This window comes from Ambystoma mexicanum, chromosome 2p (assembly GCF_040938575.1).
Source record: "Ambystoma mexicanum isolate Mex_15411 chromosome 2p, UKY_AmexF1_1, whole genome shotgun sequence".
In the NCBI taxonomy this organism is placed as follows: Eukaryota; Metazoa; Chordata; class Amphibia; order Caudata; family Ambystomatidae; genus Ambystoma; species Ambystoma mexicanum.
In genome coordinates, this window is record NC_090923.1 from 918,436,840 (window position 1) to 918,461,238 (window position 24,399).

Below are 24,399 nucleotides of genomic sequence, written 5' to 3' on the forward strand. Positions count from 1 at the left end.
ATTATATCGTCCCATAGCTACTGCCTTGTCCTCATTCCCACCTTTTAAACCATGGCATCTCTGAACATGAAAATACAAGGCATGACTAGTGGAGAAAATATAGTATGATTAGTGAGTGAGCACCGCTGGACGTGTCAATACTCAATTTGTGATAATAACACTTTTTAATTATGTGAGTGGGCTGCAAACCCTTGTATAAGTGTCTCTGTGCCGGACACTGAAACAGAAGTTTGAAAAAGGACTAAGGCTAACTAGGCTGTGGTGACAACTGCAGACCCTAAAGACCACTTTGTGGTTGAAACTCGTTATGTAATATTCTGTTTTATGCAATCCGTTAGTCGTATAAAATATTCAATTAAACTAATGCTTCATGACCATTTTAAACAGGGAGCGTCTCTATCGAAACGTATGGCACATCCTGCAAGACTTTTGCCCTGATGAAGGACCTGCAAATCCGAAATGCATTGGCATCAAAAACAACTGCATATCAAGAGGACGTAATAAAAATGGTCATGAAGCATTAGTTGAATTGAATGCTTTATATGACTAACAAATTGTATAAAATGGAATATAACATAACAAGTTTCAACCACAAAGTGGTCTTTAGGGTGTGCAGTCCTCACCGCAGGTTAGTTTGCCTTAGTCCTTTTGGAGAAAAGTAACCTGAAAGCCGATGGCAAGTACTTCTCTCTTTGCAAGCCACGTGGAAATAATGCCTTGGGAGTAGGTCCCCAACTCTGCACTTATAGAAAAGAAAAAAAAAATCCCTGTTTTCCTGCCATATTTACAATCAGGGATATTCTTCGAGGCTAATCCTGGGGAGAAAATGTAAGATAAACTTCCATTAAGTTCTACATTGTTCCCTCTTTCAAAAAGAAGTTGCAGGGGGCCCAACCAATGGATCCACCTGAAAGAAATAACTGTTTACCCTTTCCACCCCCTTTCATCTGTCTGCAGGAGAAAGCAGACCCATCCTCCATCTTCTACCCAGAAAATCTGCTCATCTCTTCCCTGGACCTGTTTTTTGGTGGATCAGAGTCCACGAGTACAACCCTGCGCTATGGATTACTACTCCTTCTCAAGCACCCGGAGGTGGAAGGTGAGCTGGGACCAGAGCACAGGGCCCAATTGCACACGTTTCTCCATTTGGAACAGAAAGCCCACCATACATACAGAGAACATTTGAAAATTTAACACTTAGGGCTCCATGATGAGTGTGATGAAAACAGTCAAAATGTGTGTTATTGTAAATACCACTTGTCTCTAGAATACCAACTGGTGATGAGTTGGCTCTGTATGGGATATTTACTACATTGCGTAAATGGAAAGCATTGCAAGGGGAAAATATTGGATAGTTGTACCACATGCAATAAATACCTTTTATGATCTTAACTCATTATTAGGTGGTATTTTTAAAATTTTAGGTAATTAAAATACCAGAGGTGCGTTAGTTAGGCCCTGTGCAAAGGAAAAAGTCAGTCACAAGTTTGTATCAAATTAGATGATTTATTAATTTTCTTTTTTTTATTGAAAAACTACAGTTCAAAAACAGAAGAATTCAAACTTTTGTTTCAACCTATTTCCCTTCAAACATTTCTAATTTAATTCCATTTCAATATCATACCCTTGAGGACAATTCATATTACACCGGATAATCACCCTTTTTTACCTCAGGATTCATTCAATCATGTCTCCTACCAGATAAAATTCTGTCTTTAAAAGGCAACCTTTAACACACATACCATGAAGTCCACGACATCACAAGACATTTTACTATCGCTACCCGATGTTATCGTAGCCCCCCAGGCATCCATAGCATCATCAGCAAGAGCGTATTGCCCCAAATACAGCGAACGTTGGTTCCTAGTGCCAACACAGCTGATTAGTAGATGTTTGGATGAATCAATTGCAAGCCCTCAAAAATGACAAAGATTGTCCTTCACTGCCTTATCATGTCGTTGCCATAAAATGTCTTTCGTCTCTAGAAGATTAATTCTCAATTTTAGAAATTTGGCTCTCTGGTCTTGTGAAGGACAGTGGAGTAGATAACGAGGCAAAGCATTGAGCTTATTTTGGTTTAGACCCAAATCAATCGCAGAGTGCATTTTCTCTCTTTTATCTTGATTGGTGATCCATTTCCAGGACTCAAACTTTTTCTTTGCACATTGAGGACGCTCGATTAATTCGGTGGTTGTTATACTGGGGGCATCTAAGATTTGTTGCAAATTATGCACCCATGCCTGTACAAGAACTGCTTGTTGACGATTTTTGACTTTTGCAATAATTTTGTAGGTGGACGTTGGATTTGGGGCCAGTATGTTTCGGAGAGCCGCCAATGATTTCCACACCACTCTAGAGTGTAATGAATTTAGAGACAGTTCGTAACGTAGCATGGTCATTGTAGCTCACTGCGGCAAATTCAGAATCCGCCGCCAGAAGAGTCCTTCCAATCTATTCCAGGTGTCTTCTTCTATAGTCCACCCTGCCTCGGCACCGAAGGCTACCGCAGGTACTACTTTTTGGAGATAGAATGTCAAGACCGGCGCCAGCGAAAATTTCCCGTAGTCTTTATTAATCTTCGCGCCTTGCAGGCCCATTTTTAACATCCGGTGTCTGATATCAAGTTTCCATGGATATTCAGATGGTGAATTATTCACCTGTATCCCAAGGTATCTTATATGAGAAACAGCACTGAGGGGGGCCCCGTCGATTGACCACCTGAATGACTTGTCTTTTTGATTCAGACTACCTATGGTGAGTATCTTTGTTTTGGTTGGATTTATCACAAGATCATTCGATACAAGATACTCGTTGAGTTTTGTAAGTAGCCGTTGTAGCCCAATTGGCGTTAAATCCATCAGTACCAAGTCATCTGCGTAAATGATGCATTTTATGGAGGCATTATTTATTTTGGGAGAAAAATAGTGTACTTGATCGAGGTGTGATGGTAAATCAGCTAGGAACAGTTTGAATAGTTCAGCGGCCTGTTTGAGACCTTTCGCGGTTTGGATAGAATCAGACAGTTCACCTTGATTGTTCACTCTTACCCTCATGGACGTGTGGGCATGGAGTGCCATGATTGGATTGAGCAGCTTTGCCGGGCACTTCCAGGCCACCAATTCTACCCAAAGCTTTCCTCTATTTAAGCTATCAAAAGCTTGCTTCATGTCGATGAAAGCCAAGAACAATTTGCGCTTTGTTCTCAGTGTCTCGAGCTTTAGCGTTGTTAAAGTCAGAAGATTTGCCTCGACTCCCACCCCCTTAGTGAAACCTGTTTGACGTATGTCTGAAATCTGTTCTTGGAGTGCACACGCTGCCAGTATTAAATTAAGATATAGTATTATGTAAGTTGAGTTCCTAGTTGAGGCAACATTAACCTTGTGGTTGCATGTGCTAATGTTCCACCCAGGTATGGGCTTTATCAAGGCATAGAAAACTCAATTACTATAGAAACATTGAAATACTGCTTTTCAGAATCCCCTGTTTAAAGTCACAGGCAGTGGTGGGTTGGTAGCATTTAGTGTATTATTGCATCAGAGTTTCACATGCATTTTTGAGCCAAGAATCCTAGCTCTATATACATAAATAATAAAAGCTATATCCACCCAAAAATGCTGTACATATAGAGTTGGGCTATTGCCAGCAAAGGAATTTTCCTGTTAAAGAGAAAGCAGGGATGGGGGGGGGGAAGGAATGAAGAGGAGGGTTCAGGTCATTTGTAATAGAATTCACTTTTATTGCCAATGTGGTCTTCTATCAGCGGTGTGATTAGTGCTTAATCCACAGTCACCTCAAAGTGGTGTACTGGGTGATTAGTTCCACAAAGCCTAGGTAGGTGTAAATATGGTGCAGGCGTGTTACAGTATAATAATGCTAGTGCGCCCCCGTATACATTCTTTTGGTGAATAACAGTAAGGTTGGTCATGCAAGGCGATCCAAATTGAAAAGAAATATTATCTGTGCAGTGCAAGGGCCATTTGGTTGTGAATTACTAGCGGTGTGTTGAGGCAGGTATGAGGTTAAATGTCCAGTGACCTTAGGGTAGAACTCGAAGTTGCGTGGTAACAGTTTTGGCCGTAACCACAGCTTGCAAGTGGTCGGCTTGGATGCTTTCTGCATTTGATGCGAATGATCAAAGCATACAGTTAGTGAATGCGTCCACAAATCCTTGAAGGCTGCGATACAAAGTGAGTGGTGGGAATGATAATTACCTTACTTGACCCAGTTAAAGGTTTCTTCATAGCTAGGGCACTAGTAGTGAATTCCTTGGTGGAAGGAGGCTTTACACATTTCTTATCCTAAAGGGATAGTGACAGTAGTTAATCTGCTGAAGGTGACTGCCGGAGAAGTGGCTTAAAGTTAAAGCTGGGACAGTGTGGGTCTTTATTCTTACCTGTTTAGGATTAATGCAGCTCTTTGGATAAGGACTCTGGAAGGAGGTGCTCCGCTGAATACTCTGAGCACCACCATTTTTTGTAACGCCTTAAAAAGTCATCCCATGATGACGTCATGTGTAAGGAACCGTGATGACGTCTTGGCTGTATGGCTGAGTGCCCACTATTGCAGTAAAAACACTTTTTATTGATATTAAAAACTATGTTATATGTTACAGAGTAATGAAGCCTAAGGTTCCATGGATGGGTATTCTGTGTAAAGGGGGATTCCCTGACATAGGTCTCAACAAAGTAGTCAAGTATCATGATAGAATTCAAGTAAATAGTGAGGGGAAGTATCCCTTGTTAAAGTGGGTAAGCGACTCACAGGAGTGGGGGAATGGACGAAAACGTGACGTGGAGGTGCTCTATATGGGGCACAGAGCTGATCACAGCGGTCATAACTCCTGGGAGCTGGCATGGATGGGAGTGATATATTGGGCCAAATAGTTCCATGGGAATTCCCGTGTGTGAGTGTTGGCAAGGCCGAGTGAGTGGAGAGTACAGTGGTGAGAAATTTGAGGTGATCTGCATGCAGGTCGTGCTAAGGTCCGCTGAGTCCTCGTGTCGTACTGCCTTAGCATGCCAGTAGGACAGAGGATGATTAGATAATTACTTAGCAAAGTATATTTTTAAGTGTGTACCATACGTCATTTCTTTCCTTTCGATAGCACATATCCATATCTTATTGACATTTCTGCATTGCCTATAATACACATAATATTAATTAATCGATGTGCTTTTATGGATATACACTGTGGCTTGCTCTCATGGGTTGAGATGGTAGGTTCACTCATAGGAAGTAGTGCATCACTGTCTGCATTCAGCACTTCCTTCATGGTTCTTAGGTTGCAGATGATGTTGGCTTCCTCTTGGCAGAGCATTTTCTCTTGGTCCCCTAGTTTTGGGTCCAGTTTGATGTGTCGTATCCGGAAGGATTTCATTCTGTCTTTTTACTCTGAATGGTGTTCCATGAACCAGTGTTCAGCCAGTGCCATTTTCCGCTCGATTGATGTTAGACTATGAAGATGTTCCCTTATTCTGGTTCTAGGTTCACGTCTGGTGCTCCCTACATACAGTGTATTGCAGATACATACAATGATATGAATGACATAGGTTGTCCTGCAGTTAATTAATTCATTTATCTTGATAGTTCTGCCATAGTTAGTAGTGTGCAGGTATATATTGTTCAAAGCATAACAGCACATATTGCAATTACAACACTTGTAGAAGCCTGTTATCATTTTGCCAGTAATTAGGCTAGTCTGCCCCACTGTTTTATTATTTGATATGAAGCTTGGGCTGAGTTTCATTCTCAGGGTAGGTGCCCTGGTATAAGCAATACTTGGTCTGTCAGTTATGTGGTTGGTTACGTCGGAATCCAGCATCGGTAAGTGCAGTTTTTCTGGAAGATTTTCCTAATGGTGTGGTTGTCATTGGAGTATTGGGTAATTAGTCTGACTGGGTTCGTTTTTGGTTCATGGGCCCTGTCTCTTCGTTTTAGTAGTTTAGTTCTGTTTGTGGATGTCATGTTAATTCTGGCTTTGTTAATATTGCTATCAGAGTAGCCTTTGTCTCGGAAATCTGTTCTCTATGATGTCATATTCTTCTTGGTAAGTTCTCTCTGTACTGCAGTTTCTCCTTGCTCGCGTGAATTCACAGATTGGTATGTTGTCAATGGTGCTTCTGAGGTATGAGCTGTTAGCCTGCAAGGTTGTATTTACCTCAGTTTTCTTCCTGTAAGTTCTGGTTTGTATTTTTCCATCCTCAATGTAAATGCAAAGGTCTAAATAGTTTATTTTATCTTTGTTTTCATTTTTGCAAAACTCAGCCCGAAGGAGTTTTCATTCAGGTATTTACAATATTTGTCAAAATGTTTGTCATTGCCTTCCCATAAGATCAGCACATCATCTATGTACCTAAGCCATTTGATAACATTATTGGATAGAATTGAGTGTGTTGTGGCATATTTGTATTCAAATTCTCTCACAAACAGATTTGCCATAGAGGGTGCAAAGCATGTGCCCATTGCAGTTCCCTTTGTTTGCTGGCAAATGTTTTCGTTAAATAGAAAGACATTGCATTTTAGTATGAAAGAGAGGAATTCCTTGAGCATTACATCATAGGTATGGTAGGATGCAGAGATGTATTGGAAGGTGTAGTCAATGGTCTTGAGTGCCAGAGTGTGGTCAATGGGTGTGTATAAGGCCTTAACGTCCATGGTTCCTAGCATGTAGCTGTCCTTCCATTCTATTGTACTCAGAGTTTCTAGTACATGCATCGTGTCCCGTGTGTGGGAGGCACGTTTGTATACTTTGGGCCTGAGAACGGTGTCTATGAATTTGGACACGAAGTTTGGAGCTTGTGCGAACTGTGGATCTTTGCGCTATTGTTTACTTACCATTTTGTATACTATGTACGCCATGGTCTCGCTCCTTGCATCAATTTGTGTTAACACATTGGGCCTCATTACGACTCTGCCTGTCCGGAAATAACAGTGGCGGTAAAAATTATGCCACCGTTCTTTTTGGACCTGATTCAGAGTCCTGCAGGCAGGAGGACTCCATGGGAATGGGGACTTACATAATTCCACCTCTGGAATTCCCGGGTCACCGGGGTCGTAATGCCCCGGTGATTTCGGGAATCACAGAGGCAGAATGGCTATATGGGTCCAGCTGTAGCCTGCCGGTTTTTCCGGCGCGGTTACCGCCAGACTCGTAATGAGGCCCATTGTCACCTCATTTTTATCTATCACTATTCACTTGGCACAATGTCACTTATATCACCCCTATGCACCTTTGAGAAAAACCTTGAGGTTGAAACACGTGTCGGCACAAGGGAAACCAAAGCATTTGCTTTCTTTGAATTCTATGGAAGTCTTGACCAACTAGAATGTATGTCACGAGATTGACAACCATTATTTGAAGCACGTTACAAACAATAAACCAATAATTATTGCAAACACTTACCAAGTGTAGAAATTAACATTTATTAGATGTCAAGTATCACTTGGTCAGCGTAAAAAAATGACTTTTGGATCTCAGTTACCAAAACAAGTACCCACAAACACTGGGACAGCAAGCGCTGTGTCCTTCTGAGAGCCCCATACAGGCGGCAGGATAACGGAAGAAGTCCACATAAGCACCAGAACAATCAAAACAATAGCGCAAAGATCCACAGCTCCCACAAGCTCCAACACTTTGTCGCCAATCGTACAGGAATAGGGTCACTGCTGCTTGCCTGAACCAGGAGTAAGAAAATTGCTGACTACCTTTTGTGTAGAAAGGACTATGTAAAGAAGTTATTCACACCTAAAGGATCAATGGAACATGCATTCCCTCCAAAAAACGGCGCCACCAGACAACCTAAGACAACTATTCATCAGATTGGAAAGATGCTGCACTAAAGAGATAAACTAATTGTGGGAAATATTCATCCAACATATATATATTATGCAACACAAGATACCGAGAGGACTACGCATTATCATCTTCCCAGACTTCAGCAACCCTGATGACATCGATCTTGCAACTCAATGGGAGCAAAACCTAATGCAGGGCTCAAGAAATATGCTAAAACCTCTCATAGAACATGCTGAGAGAGAACACCAGAGACCAACCAAAGAAATAGACCGCCTTAAAGCAGAAATTGATATCAGCAACATGCAGGACAGTTCCAAAGAACGAAATTTCAAGATCATGTATGAAATTCTTAAAAATCATCAGGATGGTGTCAAACTCGGGAAATGCCGTAAATTTGCCTGGGATGAACCAGATTATGACGACAACAGAATATGCACGTTCCAGCCCAAATATGATGACAGTTACCGTAGCACCTCCAAGGAAAGCACCTCCAACAGCTCTTCTGCAAGCTCAGAGGTTGATAGCGAGAATGAAGCAAACAATGATGAATTGGAACCTACTGAGACGACAACAACCACAGAAATGAATGAGGAAGCGACAATGGGAGCAGGACCAAGTTATGTAAAAGTTTACTGTTTTTTAGACAAGATCAAAAGATACAGAAAAGGTACCAAGACTCCTCAAAACACCCAGAGGGTGAGATTCCAGGAAGCACTGGTTGGAGATCAAGCAAAAAGAGGTAACCAACCGCGAGAGGCACCAGAGGCGGGATCAAGAAACCTAAGCAAAGAGCAAGAAAACACTGTCATGCTTACCAGATTGCAGACACAATTGCAACAACGGAACCCAAGGAGGTAAAATTGGTACTGAATCTTTCCAGTTACACCCCAAGCACTATGGAAATCGACATCCTAAACAAAGGGCTATCCTTTGCCCCGACAGCAACCATAGACCAAAGAAAGCCCACATAGAGCTATTTAAATTCACAAGAAAATTAAAATTGAAAATATTCTTTGCAAAAGGGTAAATCGGCAAACATCAACACCAGCATACCCAGCAACAAGCACTATCGACCTAGAAAACCTCGACCACACACACCTATTGGTGAATCTGGACTCAGAACCAACAGACAACATTATTGCAATACCATCTGTGATGAAAGATCTTAACATACAGGAATCGAACTTGGACATACCTGAATTAAGGAAGAAATCCTAATTCACCCCGATCCTGTATGGAGACAATGCTATCAACATCTTCCAAATGGCAGTAACCAAAGACTTGCAGATACTAGAAGACAAAATCAAACCCAACAAACATTATACTACAGGAAACTTGAAACCTGAGGAAGTGAAGGTACTAAAATCTCTGAAAGAAAACAAGACCATCATTATTAAAGAAGCCGAAAAGGATGGAAACATCGTTATACTTGACAAGGGAGACTACATCAAAATGGCAGATCAACACCTGCTAAAACCAGTATGCTATAACAAAATACCTAGCAATCCAACACTGGTAATAAAACAACAAGCAATGGAATGTATCACCAAGTGGCACAAGAGAGGCTTGATCACAGATGATGAACATGAGTATTTAAAACCTAAACCCCCGCGTATATCAACAATATACTTCCTACCTAAAGTGCACAAGACATATGACACCATCCCAGAGGGCAGACCGATACTAAGCGCAATAGGCTGGATTACGGAGCCATTTGCGAAATACATTAACAGTGTGCTGGGACCAGAGGTAATCAAGATACCTACCTATATTAGAGATAATATGCACACTCTACAGATCCTGGAAGAAACAAAATGGAAACAAGAGTACATACTCTGGCATTTAAGGCTGTGGAATTCACATTTCGCAAAACATCGGCGTCCCATTACTCTCAGATCGAAATGACCAAGGAATTCCTGGAATTCACACTCAATAACACCATCTTTCTATTTTATGGGACTTTATATCGTCAAATCAAGGGTATAACAATGGGGGGCAGTTTATGCACCATCGCTAGCCAACCTGTTTATGAACCATTTTCACAAGTGCATGTCTTTTCCAATCAAGATTTCAGAGCATACATACACAGATGGCACAGATTTATTGATGATGTGCTAATGATTTGGTTGTGAACAAAGCAACAACTAACAGACTTTAAGGAGTATTTTAACAAGAACCCGTTTGGAATTGAGGTCACAGGAACACACAGTGCAAACCAAATTGAATTCCTAGATCGCACCATCACAGTTAACCAAGGAGAAATCCTAACCAGTACCTACAGAAAACCAACAGAAGTAAACTCTGTACTACATGCTTCAAGCTGACATCGGAAAACAATAATCAGCAATATTCCTAAGGGAGAATATATTAGAGCAAGAAGGAACTGCAACAAAGAGGCAGCATTCACAGCTGAGTGCGAATTGCTCAAAGAGCGCTTCACTCAAAGAGGAGACAGACAAGAGGCAATAACAACTATGATCAAAAAAGCTAGTCACATCTAAAGAAAAACCCTACTGAAGCCTAAAGAGAAGGTGGATAGCATTGACAGTAAACTAAGATATGTCACACAATACCAACAAGACAGCCACAAGATACAGAAGATACTGGCACCTACTCCAGATTGATGAGGGCATTAAAACATGGATAACAGAAAGACCGCTCATGGCTTACAGCAAAGCCCTGACACTAAGAACTATACTCAGTCCATCATATATGAAAACAGAGGAACCTAAAAGAGACAATTGGCTAACAGCTGCGAAACCTAAAGGTTTCTTCAAATGTGGTAAATGTTCGATGTGCAACTATGCACTTGATACTAAGACACTTACCTTTCGGGATAACCAAAACCACAAAATCACTGACTTTCTGAATTGTAAATCAAAATATGTAATTTATGAGGTTATATGCACATGCAAGCTAATTTATATAGGCAGCACTATCAGGGACCTACGAATCAGGATACGGGAACACCTTGGGTCACTCAAATCGCAGGAGGCCAAATTCCCCTTGACACAACATTGGCAAGAGACGCATCAACTGCAACGGAAGGAAGACATCAGATTCCTCGGTCTGGAAACCATCAGGACAGAACCAAGGGGTGGAGATTGAGAGCTAAGACTACGCCAAAGGGAAGCGAAGCTCATCTGCAAATAGAGGAATGTACTGCTGGGCCTCAACACAGAGAATGAATTGGATGTGTTTTTATGATATATGTATTACACTCATGGGTTTACCAGAATTTTGACCATGCATCAGCTTTCACGCTGCTCCAGACATTATAATTGACGCTCTGACCACCAGAAAAATGACAACCAGTCCCGGTCCACCTCTCATGACCATTGAAGCAATTCATGACAAACATTAATACTTCATTCTTTCCATGCAGCATGGACAATTTTGTCATTTCTAATCAGCAACAAAATTTCTTCAACTCAACCATAATCAACCATTATAAATTTTTCACCAACTTAATGCTATTGGTAGCGCTCATTTTTTTGATTATCCAGATTCAGTTCAGCTCAATAGCCTTGGGTACACAAGCTCATTCGCTTCACTTTTCCATCCATTCTGCACTGTTGGTGTTTCATAGGTAGGATAGGTTTCACACATGAGCACTTAGACTCAGGGTCACTTGACCAACACAACACCTACCAGTTGCTCACACTGTAATTTTATTTCTTTACAGCCAACTGGCTGATTTGCTTTCATTTTACCATCATGTTGCAACAAATGATCTACGAACAAGCGTGGTGTGCCACCCAGTCATTAGACATCCACTATTCCTGACGTATGTTTTATACTAACCATGTTCATGCCTCACGCAGGAATACGGTTGTTATACATATGAAGATGACCCTCGTCATACGCACTGTTTTACCTCGCATCAGTTACTGCAGTTTACTGCAGCACAGAGCAACCTGGACACAATACATTACTTTGTCCCTTACGATTCTACATTTGAACATTTCTGAAATGCGGCTCGTTATTAGAAGCTTACTTAACGTGCCACCACTAGCATTGGCCGCTTATATTTACAATCAAACACTGAATACGATCATACAAAAACAGGGCATTTATGCTACCAGACAGGATAGGGAAATTTTATTACATGCCAAATGTTTGAAGCAGACCAATCAGGGTTAGTGTACGCAAGGGCCAATCGCAGGGCATTTTACTCTTTTTAGATGAGCAATGAGAGTCTTGCGAGATCGCTTGACACAGCAGATCACCGCGAGACCACAGACAACGCATACACCCATCCGGAACAGGTAAGATTCTGGGGCCCCCCACCAGTGTTATTCTTTTAAATATCGCTACGATGACCTATGGCCATTATGGACAATATTTTATGAGTTAGATCTAAAAGTGAGCACCAGTGCTTTAATTAATGTCCTCTGGGAAACTTTTTTCATTGTCGCATTATGAGTCAGCAATAATTGCAGTCTGTTACCACTTCGGTAAACAAAGATGTAACCCACATTTTAATCCATTCACTCTCTGCAAGCTACACCTAACTGGTGGGCGCTACAACGCAATGATATAATCTGTTATTAGCAGCTCTATGACACCTGGGTGACCATTATGAAGCTAGTACCAACACTCCCTCCCGCCCGGGAAGCCATATACGTAAGCCCGCCATCTGGTCACATCAACCCTGGTTCCAGATCCTAACGGGAGCCACACACGCTCAATTGATCACTCACCCATAGGTACATGAGTGACACCACTGAACTAACTAGGATTCATCCCCATATTTACCACTCACGCTACACTACACTTAGAACTATGCTTAGGGCAGCCGTGCAAATCTGCCATCCCAGACCCCAGTGCTCTCACATCCATTCATTAAACATTCGCCCCAAAGACGATCTAGATCGCACGCACCACCAGCCCACCAGTGGGATTATTGTCTCACGGACCAAATTTTGTCCTTTTACTTTACACGCCTAATAATTGTCAATTACTCTCGCAGGTACTTTCCAGTAAACGTGATACCATTGATTTTTTCCATCACCAACCGGGACCACGCATCCAATATATTTGGTAAGCGTGCCTCCAGCAATTCTAGCGGTTCAACCATAATAACAGCACCACCATACTAACAGATATTTCCCTTTCTTCTCTTCCTTTTCTCCACACCTCAATTGCCATGGCGCCATGCTATTGCTCTGTTTCTTTACTTCAATCATGTTAATGGCTCAACATTCACTCTATTTCTTGCGTGATCGGCATTGGGGCAATGTTACTGTAATGTATGCCATAAATCTGGCTTATCAACTACTCATGACAATTTGATTATACTGCATTAACCAACGCCACCAATAACTTTGTATAAATGACTATGCATATAAATAACTCAATATCATGTGAACACTACACATAACGGCACATGTCATGGACCGTTTACTTACCATTTTGTATATGTACGCCATGGTCTTGCTCCTTGCATCAATTTATGTTAACATATTGTCACCTCATTTTAATCTATCACTATTCACTTGGCACAATGTCACTTATATCGGTTCCTAGTGACTGTTTAGACAGTCAAAGTTTCAACTGGCAAAAGTTCCAACACAAAAGTGTCGAAATAAATGGGAGGGTCCCCCAACCCCCATTTTTTTTAAAACACTTATTTAACTATACTAAATTAAAATAAACACTTTAATATTAAAAAAATAAATGTGAAACTTTTTTTTTCAGTACTTTTGTTTTGGAACTTTTGTTATTCGAAACTATTGATTTGAAAATTTGCCTGGACACCACTTATATCACCACTATGCAGCCTTGAGAAAAACCTTAAGGTTGAAACACGTGTCGACACTAGTGAAACCAAAGCATTTGCTTTCTTTTAATTCTATGGAAGCCTTGACCAACTAGAATGTATGTCACAAGAGTGACAACCATTCTTTGAAGCACGTTACAAACAATAAACCAATAATTATTGCAAACACTTAGCAAGTGTGGAAATTAACATTTTGTATTTATCAAGTATCACTTGGTCAGCGCCAAAGTATGACTTTTGGATCTCAGTTACTAAAACAAGTATGAATTTGGATATGTTTTCCATGATCCATCCGTTCCCACTTACTATTGGCCTAACTCTGGTAGGTGTATGTATACCTTGTGTATTTTGGGAAGGGAAGTATATAAAGGGAATCTTGGGTTTCTCTGTGCATAAGAATGATCTTTATTTGTCTTTGATCATTTGATTGTGATGCCATTTAATTATCAAGTCATTCATTCCTTTGGTTATGTGTGGGATATACTCCCTATTGATAACCTTGTAGCATCCTGGAGTGCTAAAATGGGCATCTCCCATCTTGATGTAGTCGTCTTTGTTTAGCATGACTATGATGCCCCCTTATCTGCTTCCTAAATGATAATATCTTGGTAATAGGCTACATTCTTTAATGATAGTTGTTCTTTGATGTTTACTTTCTTTGTACTCTGTATATACTTTGTTGTGCTGTGTGCATCTTCTTTTCTTTGTCCATAATTACTGCTTTATGGAAGGCATTGATGCAGTTGTCCTGTGGAATAATAGGGATGAATTTAGAGTTGAGTTTCAACTTACTCTCGATCAACGTACTGTTGTGGTACCAAAGTGGTTGATAAGATCCCCAATAGGGAGGTCTATGTTTTCTTCAAGTGAGAGCAGTGACTGAGTCTCCTCTATGTCTCTGATTGTTAGTGAACTGTTACATGGGGCAATTCTATCCTCTTCCTCTTTTGGATCAATATTCTCAAAGAATTTCTTCAATTTCAGTTTCCGTATGAACTTGAAGGTGTCTGTAAGTTGATATTGTCTCCCTTTATGTATGTAGCAAACAATAGGCCTTTGTAAAGTACTTGGATCTCTATATCTTCCAGTGGCCGGCCAGACAGATTGAGTACCAGGTTTATCTCCTTCCTGATAGATCCCTCCTATATTCTGAGCGGGTTTGCATTCCTGCCCGGTTCTGTGTGTTTCCTGTTTCTTCTTCTTCCCCAATCCTTCTGCAGCCCCTTGTTTGGGCCTTGTAGTTGATATACCTGGGTCTGGCGGGACCATGAATCTTACTTATTTCTGGACTGGTATTTTGTTTCCAGTGTGGTACATTTTTATTTGTTCTAAAAAATAACTTTTTGCTGTAGTCTGATTATCTGTCTGTAGGGTTGTCAGATTTTCTCCCTTGCTATCTGCATCTGAGCTATCAGGAGACACACATGGTGTGCTGGTTCTTGAGGAAGGTTTATTCCTATCATCATATTTCTGTTGGAATGTGTATACCCTATCCTGTCGATAGTGTTTGTCATCCGGGAGGATAGCTCGGGTGCTCGCCTTGGAAGCAAGACGAGAAGGAGCACCACAGGTTCGATCCCTGGGTCCGCGCTTAGAAACCTCTGGGTATTAAGCGAGTTATAAATAACCTATCATATCCCTGGATGTTTTTCTTGCTTTTCTTAATTTCACTTGATCTTGGTGGCGCCTCAGTATTGTGCCCATAGTTTTGAAGTTTTTCTTTTTAGTTGCCTCTGGCGCGTCTATTTCCTGTATTTCTTTTTCAATTCTTTCCATATCTTTCTCTACTCTCTTGTGTTCCCTGTCCGCATGTTGGACCAATAGCTCTACCATTCTTTTGGAGCTCAGATTTAGATTGGTTTCCCATTCTTCAGCCAGATCGAAGTCCTCTACATTGTTGAAGTTGGGAAATGTGAGTAATCTTAGACCGCAAAGGATTTGTTCTTTATTTATGTAGTTTTGCGTTGTCGCTTTTTCATAGTATTTGTTAATTTCTTTGATTGATAGCCATTCTAGTTTAACACATTTCTCTCGTAGGCTTTCCTCAGTGGGTGTATGGTTTCAAAAGGGGTGCTCACAGCTGCCTCTGGGAGTAAAAAGGGCTCTTGTGTCCTCATCCCGATTGGTGCGATATGTGAACATTGGGTATAGTGTAAATAAGAGAGAAAAGGGGAAAAAATAGGCCTGTGCGCCTCTACACGTTATGTGGTATTGTTATCTGGTAAATGAATATCATACGTCTGCAAGCTGCATTGTCCTAACTGAGACCGATAGTCCACTAATCAGTCAGGTTAAGAATACAGAGGTGGGTTAGATTGGCCCTGCGCCATGGCAAAGGAAAAATGCAGTCACAAATTCGTATCAAATCAGATGATTTATTAAATTAAGATATAGTATTATTTAAGTTGAGTTCCTAGTTGAGCCAACATTAACCTTGTGGCTGCACATGCTAATGTTTCATCCAGTTATGGGCTTTGTCAAGGCATAGAAATCTCAATCACTATAGAAACATTGAAATACTGCTTTGCAGAATCCCCTGTTTAAAGTCAGAAGCGCTGGTGGGTTAGTAGCATTTAGTGTATTATTGCATCAGAGTTTCACATGCATTTTGGAGACAAGAATCCTAGTTTATATACATAAATATTAAAAGCTATTTTCACTAATGAAATGTTGTACACATACAGTTAGGCTATTGTAAGCAAAGGAATGTTCCTGTTAAAGAGAAAGAATGGGAGTGGGGGAGGAAAGGAATGAAGAGGAGGATTCAGCTAATTTGGCTCAAAAATGCATATGAATCTCTGATGCAATAATACACTAAATGCTACTAACCCACCAGCGCCTGTGACTTTAAACAGGGGTTTCTGAAAAATAGTATTTAAAGGTTTCTATAGTGATTGAGATACACTATGCGGCTAGTAGTTTTGACTATTGTTGCTGAATGAATATTCTTTAAATTGCACAATTTGCATCACATTTTATCAAAAAACTCCTCCTTGAGTACTATCCAAGCAGTGTGTCACAAAAGGAATGAATTGCCATTTGCAACTGTGGGCCACTTTTTCATTGGTCCCTGAGCCAATTTTATGCCCCAGTCTGACCCGGAACCTATGATGCTAAATACAAAGGAAAGAAAGGTACCCTAAAAAAGATTTTTATGAGCAAAATCTGCAAAATAAGCTTAAGAAATTGTTATAACTTTTGTGTACACAGTGTTTAAGTTGTATGAAAGAATGTCTCTACTAGTATTGTCAGTATGGGATTTTCTGTCATAAGTCTCTCTGTGATTCTTTGTCAAAATCGGTTTCCCAGTATGCAAAGTACTGGTATTCAAACGGCTCTTTCTCACAGTGTCTTGCGACCAATTTGACTGTATTTCCCAGAATGTAGTGTTAAATATGCTTTCTCATAAGTCTCTTGTGGTCACTTTGCCGAGTAGGATCAACGCAAGGCAGACAGGACAGGGAGAGTTATGCTTAAACAGAGGTTTATTAGGACTAGTTACAGATCTGCGCTAAATCTGGGAAATGCAATGGAAAGTTTCCAACAGGATGGATTCTCTTCGGGTTAAACAGCTTGAGTCTTAACTAGTATATCTCAATCTGAGTTCCCCTCCCCACCCACAGTGCAGATGATCGAACCTCAGTCACTCATTGTCCTGGGGGTTTTAAGTGTCCCTTGCACTTCATTCTTCTTTCTTTGCCTGGTAGATTCTGGACTCTGCTCCGTACCCTCACTTCAGGATAAGCCCTTTTTCCTCAGCCTTTGGAGCCCTGTGTGCTTACATGCTAGGGCCGAAGGATGGTAGAAGCTGGTAGTGGACAGTGGTTGGCAAAATCTCAGAGCTTCCACTAAGTGGCTGGTAACCTGAGTTTATCTAAAGGCTTCACTTAAGATTTCTCGTCGCCTTAAGGTCCTGGCTTTATTTCCCAAAGGCTCGTCTTCACCTTCCTCCGTCATAGGCCACAACGATCTCATGCCTAATGGGACCTCACCTGTGTGCTCCTTTCCAATCTGCCTCTCCTCTTGTACCTCCTTCACTCTTCGCCATGTGCTCAGACCTCTACCCCTGCCAGGCTCACTATTGTCAGGCATCAAGTTTGCATCCTGCTGATCTTACACAAGTTCTCTCTGTTTCAATCTTCTCCTATCTCCACTTCACACCGCCTCAACAGTTTTCTCTCCTCTTAATTCCTGACTACATTGTCCACCTTTGAAGATATTTTCCTCAACCCCCTCTCAGTTCTCCACCTTGCCTTCCTCATTAATCTTTTCTCAAATCTTCTCGCACTGCCTCCTTCCCTCCTGTAGCATGTTCTCTCTTTTTCTCGCTTTGCTATCCCCAACATCCCCCTTCTGTCTCCTCCCCACCTCTTCCTTGTGTCTCTTTCATGCCTCCTGAATATTTTCTCTCTCTTCCTCCTGAATATGTCTGCCAACCTCCACCTCCTGTTTCCTTGCTCTTTCTTGATGTTCTCTCTCTCATCTTCCTGAATATCTTCTCCACTTCCTCTCTTTCTCTTTCCCACCTCCTCCTTGATGTTTCTCTTACTAACCTTCTTGTCTACTCCTCCCACATTTACTTTGATGTTCTCTCGACCTCCATTATCTCCTCCTCACTAAAGTCTCTCTCCTTCTGCGTCCAACCCTTCTCAGACCTTCCTACCTACCATGATCCCTTTCCACTGCCCTCCTCCTTGCAACAGCTTCCTGTCTCCTCCTTTTCTCCGGCCTCCTGTCTCCATCCCCAGCAACCTCTGCAACTCATTCGCAAACTCCCCATTCTTCCTTTTCCAGCCTAGCCCACCCCCTCCAGACCCTTAGGCTGTCCTACTCTGGGATGGGGAAACTGCATGCACTTATTGTGGCTGTGACAAGATCGGGCAGGGTATCTCCTGAGCTAAAGTCACCTGATTGCATTGATGTACACCAATGCAGAGACTAATTACAGCGATGGACAGTTTCAGTCTCGGCTGCCATCTTGGATCTCATGTACATCTTCCAGACACTGCTGAGTGGACTGTCCTCGCAATGGCCCTTCAGAAATGACAGCTGATGCGCTTGCTGGACACAAAATACCGTTAGCATGCTGCCACTGTGTTCATCATATCATATCCCACAGCACCTATCATATCATAGCAGTCTCTTAAGAGTTTCAGGTATTTAGCTTGTTCCAAGGTTCTCTGGTGGGCTATTGATATTACTATTACAGGTGAGTTGATAGAAGCCTTGCTTTAAATAATATTTCCCCTGGTAGACACTATCAGGTGGAGCCGCGCGTTCCTCCTTCTGCAGTGACCAGTGTTGTCCTGGTCACCACACCCCCTGCTTTTGAGTTCCCAGGCCACCTCCTCTGGTGACTGGTGTTGCTGTGTTCCGTACCTCCCATAGTGTGCCACAGCCCGCTGCTGTACAAACGGCATCCTATAGCACCGCTCCCTCCTGCAGCTCTGGCGGTCTGGTGGTGCCGGTCCTGTGGCCGGTGCCCTTCACTCTTGGAGCAAGGTCAATCACGGCCCTGCTGCCGTGTTCAGGCAAGGCGGGCTGCTAGGGGGCCTGCACATAATCGCTGGCTCCGTCTGGGTGTTATTATTATTATATTATTATTATTATTATAACATTTATAAAGCGCAAACTAATGCCCAAGGACATCTAGGCGCTGAGGGCTAGCAAGCTCAGAACAATCAGTTGCCTCAAATTTTACCTAAAGAAGAAGGAAACAAGACTAGAACAAGTGATTCTTCAGTGCTCTCCTGAAGGGGAAATAGTCAACAAGTGTTCTCAGGTACAGCGGAAGAGCATTCCACAAGCTAGGGGCCAGGACTGAAAAAGAACGACCACCCAGATGCTTTCGATGATGATATTTAGGACTCTTGAGAAGCAAGTGGGATTCGGAACGCAAATATCTTGCTGGAAAGTACCTTTTCAGTTTCTTTTTAAGGTAATGAGGGACGACATTATGCACGGCTCGGTGGACAATACAAAGAATCTTAAGCTCAATCTGCGCGGCCACCAGTAGCCAGTGCAGACGGTGCAAAAGGGCAAGAGCAGGAGTCAAACGAGGTACCTTAAGGACCAGTCGTGCTGCTGAGTTCTGAAGGACTTGCAACCGCTGAATCTGGTATTTTGGCTGTCCGAAATATAGATACCATTGCAATAGTCCAAGAAGCCCATTATGGTGGATTTCACCAATGTTATGCGGTTTTCAGAGGGAAGCAGAGGGAGAATTTTCCTCAAGGCTTTCAGTCTTCCAAAACCTGCACTACAGATAGCAGAAATGTGGGCTTCTGGCAATCCGTTTGGAAGAGGTTTCACTGCGAGACTTTTAAATGAGGCGCAGAGGGCCGGACACGGGCCAAGTGACTCAGGCCAGTAGAGTGAGTTCCCTCCCATGGGGCCCGACCACCAGTACTTATGTTTTATTCCCATTTAATTGCAGCCATTTGGCCGACATCCAACTACCTACGTTATCCAAACAGTCTCCGAGTTTCTTGGGAGACGCAGCTTGAGATGAGTCCAGCCAGAATATTAGCTGTGTGTTGTCAGCATAAGAGTAGAAGAGTACTCCGCATTCTGTAATGAGGTCAGCCAGCATTCAAATACACAAATTAAAAAGAAGAGGGGACAGGGCTGACCCCTGCGGGACTCCACAATATAATTCCACAAGAGGAGAAAGACACACTTAGAAGGAGACTGTATGAGAGCAGCCTTCCAGAAAAGATCTGAACCATGCAAGAAGGGGACTGGTAACACCAACTTGCTCCAGCCTGGTCAGTAAAATGTATGGTCTACTGTATCAAAAGCCGCAGAGAGATCCAGGAGAATAAGTACTCCAGTCTCTCTGTGGTCCTGAAGCAGGGCAATATCATCTAACAAAGATATCATTATGGACTCAGTCCCTATCTTGGGACGAAACCCAGATTGAAAAGGTTGCAGGCAGTCATTCTCCTGCAGGAATTTAGAGATCTGAGGGGTAATCACTGCCTCCAACAGCTTCATCATTACTGGAAGCAAAGAAATAGGCCTGTAATTTGCAGGCACTCGAGGGTCCAGATTAGTTTTTTCAAGAGGGGCAGGACTATACTGCCTGTTTGAGGGCAAACAGAACAATGCCCATTGAAAAAGAGTACTGCAGTGCATCAGTCAACATGTCCATAGCCCTTTGAGGAAGAGCTTTCAGAATATGAAGAGGAACCGCATCTAAAGGGGAGGCCGATTTGAGGCCCAAAACAGCTTTCCAGATAGTTTCATCATTTATTGGGTCGAGTTTAAAATTGTTTACCGAAGGCGAAGGGGCAAAGCCATGACTGGGCAGAGTCTGCAGGGGATAACCTCGACAGTTTGATGATCTTTAATGCCTTTACGAATATCAAGAATTTGTTCATGGAAAAAAGTGCTTATTTCATTGCATCTTAATATGGGCATTAGAGGTTTCGCGGAATTACCTGAGGGGCATAATAATAGCTCCTTGGCTTTTATAGTTCTCTAGAAGCGCAGGCTGCTTCAGTTATCTGGGTGGCATAGTATTTGGCTTTTGCAGATCGAATCATCTGGTGATAACAAAGCACAGCTTGTTTTTAGAGGTTGCGGGTATCTGTGTCATATTTCTGATACGCTCACCTGGTATCCAGGGGGACGCCACTCAGCCCTGGTTGGATGATATGTGCCTTGAACCCTCTTCCCAATCCTGGGTGGTGCCTCTGATGGAAGTTGAGCCTGAAATACAGGAGGGATGGGTTCAAGACTGGCCGTCTCTGGTAGGGTCTCTCCCCACCTCCCTTGGATTCAAACCTTCCCTTGGCCCTCTCCTCACCTTGTTACTTTATAAGGCGTGCTCTCCATCCTGCTATCTTTGGCAGGGGTGCGTAGTCTCAAGTGGGCATGGGCGACCGAGTTACTTCACTGGTGCAAGCCCTTTCAAGTGTCTTTAAGGTAGGTCTTGCAGTCTTTGTATTCAATACTGTTCGTGGTTAATGTCTTTTCTCTTCTCTTTAGGTGTGCAAGAGATTTGGCGTTTTCGTGCAGGCTGGGTTGAGCACCTGGCAGTAATGGATGGCGCAGAGTGCGCAATGCTGTCCGGTAAGTAATGCGCAACGCACGGCACTGCTTTGCCTTGTATATGCTAACCTGTGTCTTCCTCTTTCTTTTGAAGGCCGCGATGTTCTTTTCCGGCGGGCGTGATGTTCCGGGAAGTTGCTGACCAAGAGGCGACTAACCAGGTGAAATTCTTGTGATGTCCGTTGTTCGTGTGAAGCCGTTAGTATGCGTTCACTAATGCTGTCCTTCTCTCTCTCCTTTTCAGGTTGCTTCATTCCGGAAAGCATGCAGTGCCCAGAGATGTAGTTTGCTGGATCGACTGTCCACAGGTAAGCAGAATCATGAGTTAACGACGGGCTGAAGACAGGATGGTGTTCACAGGTAAGATTCCTATAACAATGTTCTTTTTTCCCTCTGCAGGTTCGCTGTTCCAAGGGTTGCTGGTATCAAGGACACTGGAGACCGGACTGGACACAGTGAGCGTTAAGCTGCAAACTGCAGAATAACGCAAAGCGTGTTCTGCTGCTTGGGTGTGGTTTAAATAGCCTTCCAGTAAAGTAGTCCAGGTAAAGTAGTCCCAGGCCACCACACGCAAAACACTATGCCGCATAGCTCAGTTCGTGGGAACTGGACTATGTGAGTGCCTCCATGTTGACTGCAGGCCCAAAGAAAGTAGTCTCAAGTAAATAGTCCCAATTTAAAGATGTTCTTCATAATGAATATGAGCCTGGCGCCAAAGGCTCCAGGACTGACTCCAAGAGAGTATCGGATGAGGTTGTAAGGCCTCTGAGGCCATAATGGAACCACGAAACCTGGCCCTACCTGGCAGGTTGACTTTCCAGTGGGTGTCTGGGATAAGGGTCATGACAGCACTCCCCCCCCCCCCCCCAAGGCCCCTCTCACAGTGGTTCTTCTGCCCGGTCCTGGCTTGGTTGGAAAATTCTGATGGAATTTCTTAATCAGACGGGGTGCATGGATGTTCTCGCTGGGTTCCCAGGATCTGTCTTGAAGGTGGTATCCCTTCCAATTTACTAGGTAATATAACTTGGACCTGGTGTATTCGGAGTCCAGGATATCCTTTACTTCGAACTCAGGTTCTCCGTCAACCATCACAGGTTCTGGTGGTGTCGTAACTCGTGTACCGGGTTGTACCGGTTTCAGGAGTGACACGTGGAACACAGTGTGAATTTGCATGTTGGATGGTAATGGTAATTTGACGGCTACTGGGTTGATTATAGATTTGATGGAGTAAGGTCCCAGACACCGAGGACGAATGGTCCGGGTTCCTTTTATGGGTATTTATTTTGATGCTAACCATCAGCGAATTTCTTTTGTCTGTGCTTGGCTTGAATTAGATGTTCTGCTGCCCTTTTAAAGGCCTGGGAGATGATCGTATGAAGGTTTTTTACCGCTCTGATTTCCAAAGTGGTTGGAAGGTCTAATTCAGAAGTACGTGGGTGTCTACCGTATAGGACATATAAAGGAGTTTGTCTCGTGCTGGAATGTAACAAATTATTGTAAGCATATTCTGCTATCCATAACAAGTTTTCCAATTTCCTTCCACTTAATGCAGCATGCAACGCAAGTATTGCTCGAGTGTTTGATTATTTTTTTTCTGTTTGGCCATTCGTTTGAGGATGGTGACTGGTGGATAGTCGGATGTTGATTTGAGCCATTGAACAACACTTTTTCCAGAAGTTGGACACGATCTGACTGCCTAGATCAGAGACCAGAACTGATTGGAAGCCATGTAACCGAACAATATTTTCCAGGAACACCTTTGCTAAACTGAATGCATCTGGGAGACCTTTAAAAGGAATAAAGTGTGGCATTTTTGAGAATAAGTCTACGACAACTAAAATAGTGTTGAATCCCTGACTGGGAGGTAGGTCTGTAATGAAGTCGAGGGAAAGTGTGTGCCATGGTGCGGGAGGGATTTCCAATGGTTGAAGAAGACCAGCTGGTTTCTGCTTTTGCGATTTGTTTTGTGCGCACACACCACATGACTGGATAAATTGGACAATGTCTTTACGTCAAGTAGGCCACCAATAGTTTCGTTTTACCTTGGCTAGGGTCTTGGCAATCCCAGGGTGACCTTCCATCAGGGAATCGTGATAATCTGAAATGACTTGCTGTTGTAGCTCCTTTTTGTGCAAATATAAACAGTCCCTAAAATATGGTAGTTGGTCTTTAACGGTGTATTGTTCTCCTTGAGTACACCATTGTAGCAAGGTGTTAGGACCACTTACATGCTGGATCTTGTCTTGGAGTTCGGTTTGTGTCAAAGCTGTCGTGAGGCCTAAGAGTTTGTCCTCGGGAATGATGGCTACTGGATCTGGAGTTGTATATACCTTTTCATCAATGCCCATGCGGGACAAAGCGTCCGCCTTTCCATTCCGGACTCCCCGTCGATATGTGATTACATAATCATATTCGGCGAAGAAAAGGGCCCACCGCAGTTAACGTGAGGATTGAGCCTTCGCTGTTTTTAGGTATTGCAGGTTTCGATAATCCGTGATTACTGTGACGGTATGTCTGCCTCCCAGGAGATAATGTCGCCATGCTTTAAAAGCAGATTTAATAGCCAAGAGTTCTTTGTCTGTGATAGCATAGTTGACCTCTGGAGGTGAACATTTTTGTGACCAGAAGGCCACAGGATGTAACTGGCCAGTTTCAGGGTCCCTTTGTGAGAGAACAGCTCCCATAGCCATACTGGAGGAATCTGTTTCCACGATGTAAGGGAGATCTGGACGAGGGTGTCGTAAGACTGGGGCGGAAGTGAATTTTA

The 24,399-nt window shown here is 42.7% G+C and overlaps 1 protein-coding gene across 1 annotated transcript in view; it reads left to right on the top strand.

Annotated features, from left to right (window-relative positions):
* Positions 1 to 24,399, top strand: part of LOC138566906 (cytochrome P450 2H2-like) — a 370,699-nt gene that overhangs the window by 197,463 nt on the left and 148,837 nt on the right. The window contains exon 6 of the mRNA XM_069644634.1: positions 958 to 1,099. Within this exon, the coding sequence (XP_069500735.1) occupies positions 958 to 1,099 (142 nt within the window). The remainder of the gene's footprint in view (positions 1 to 957; positions 1,100 to 24,399) is intronic.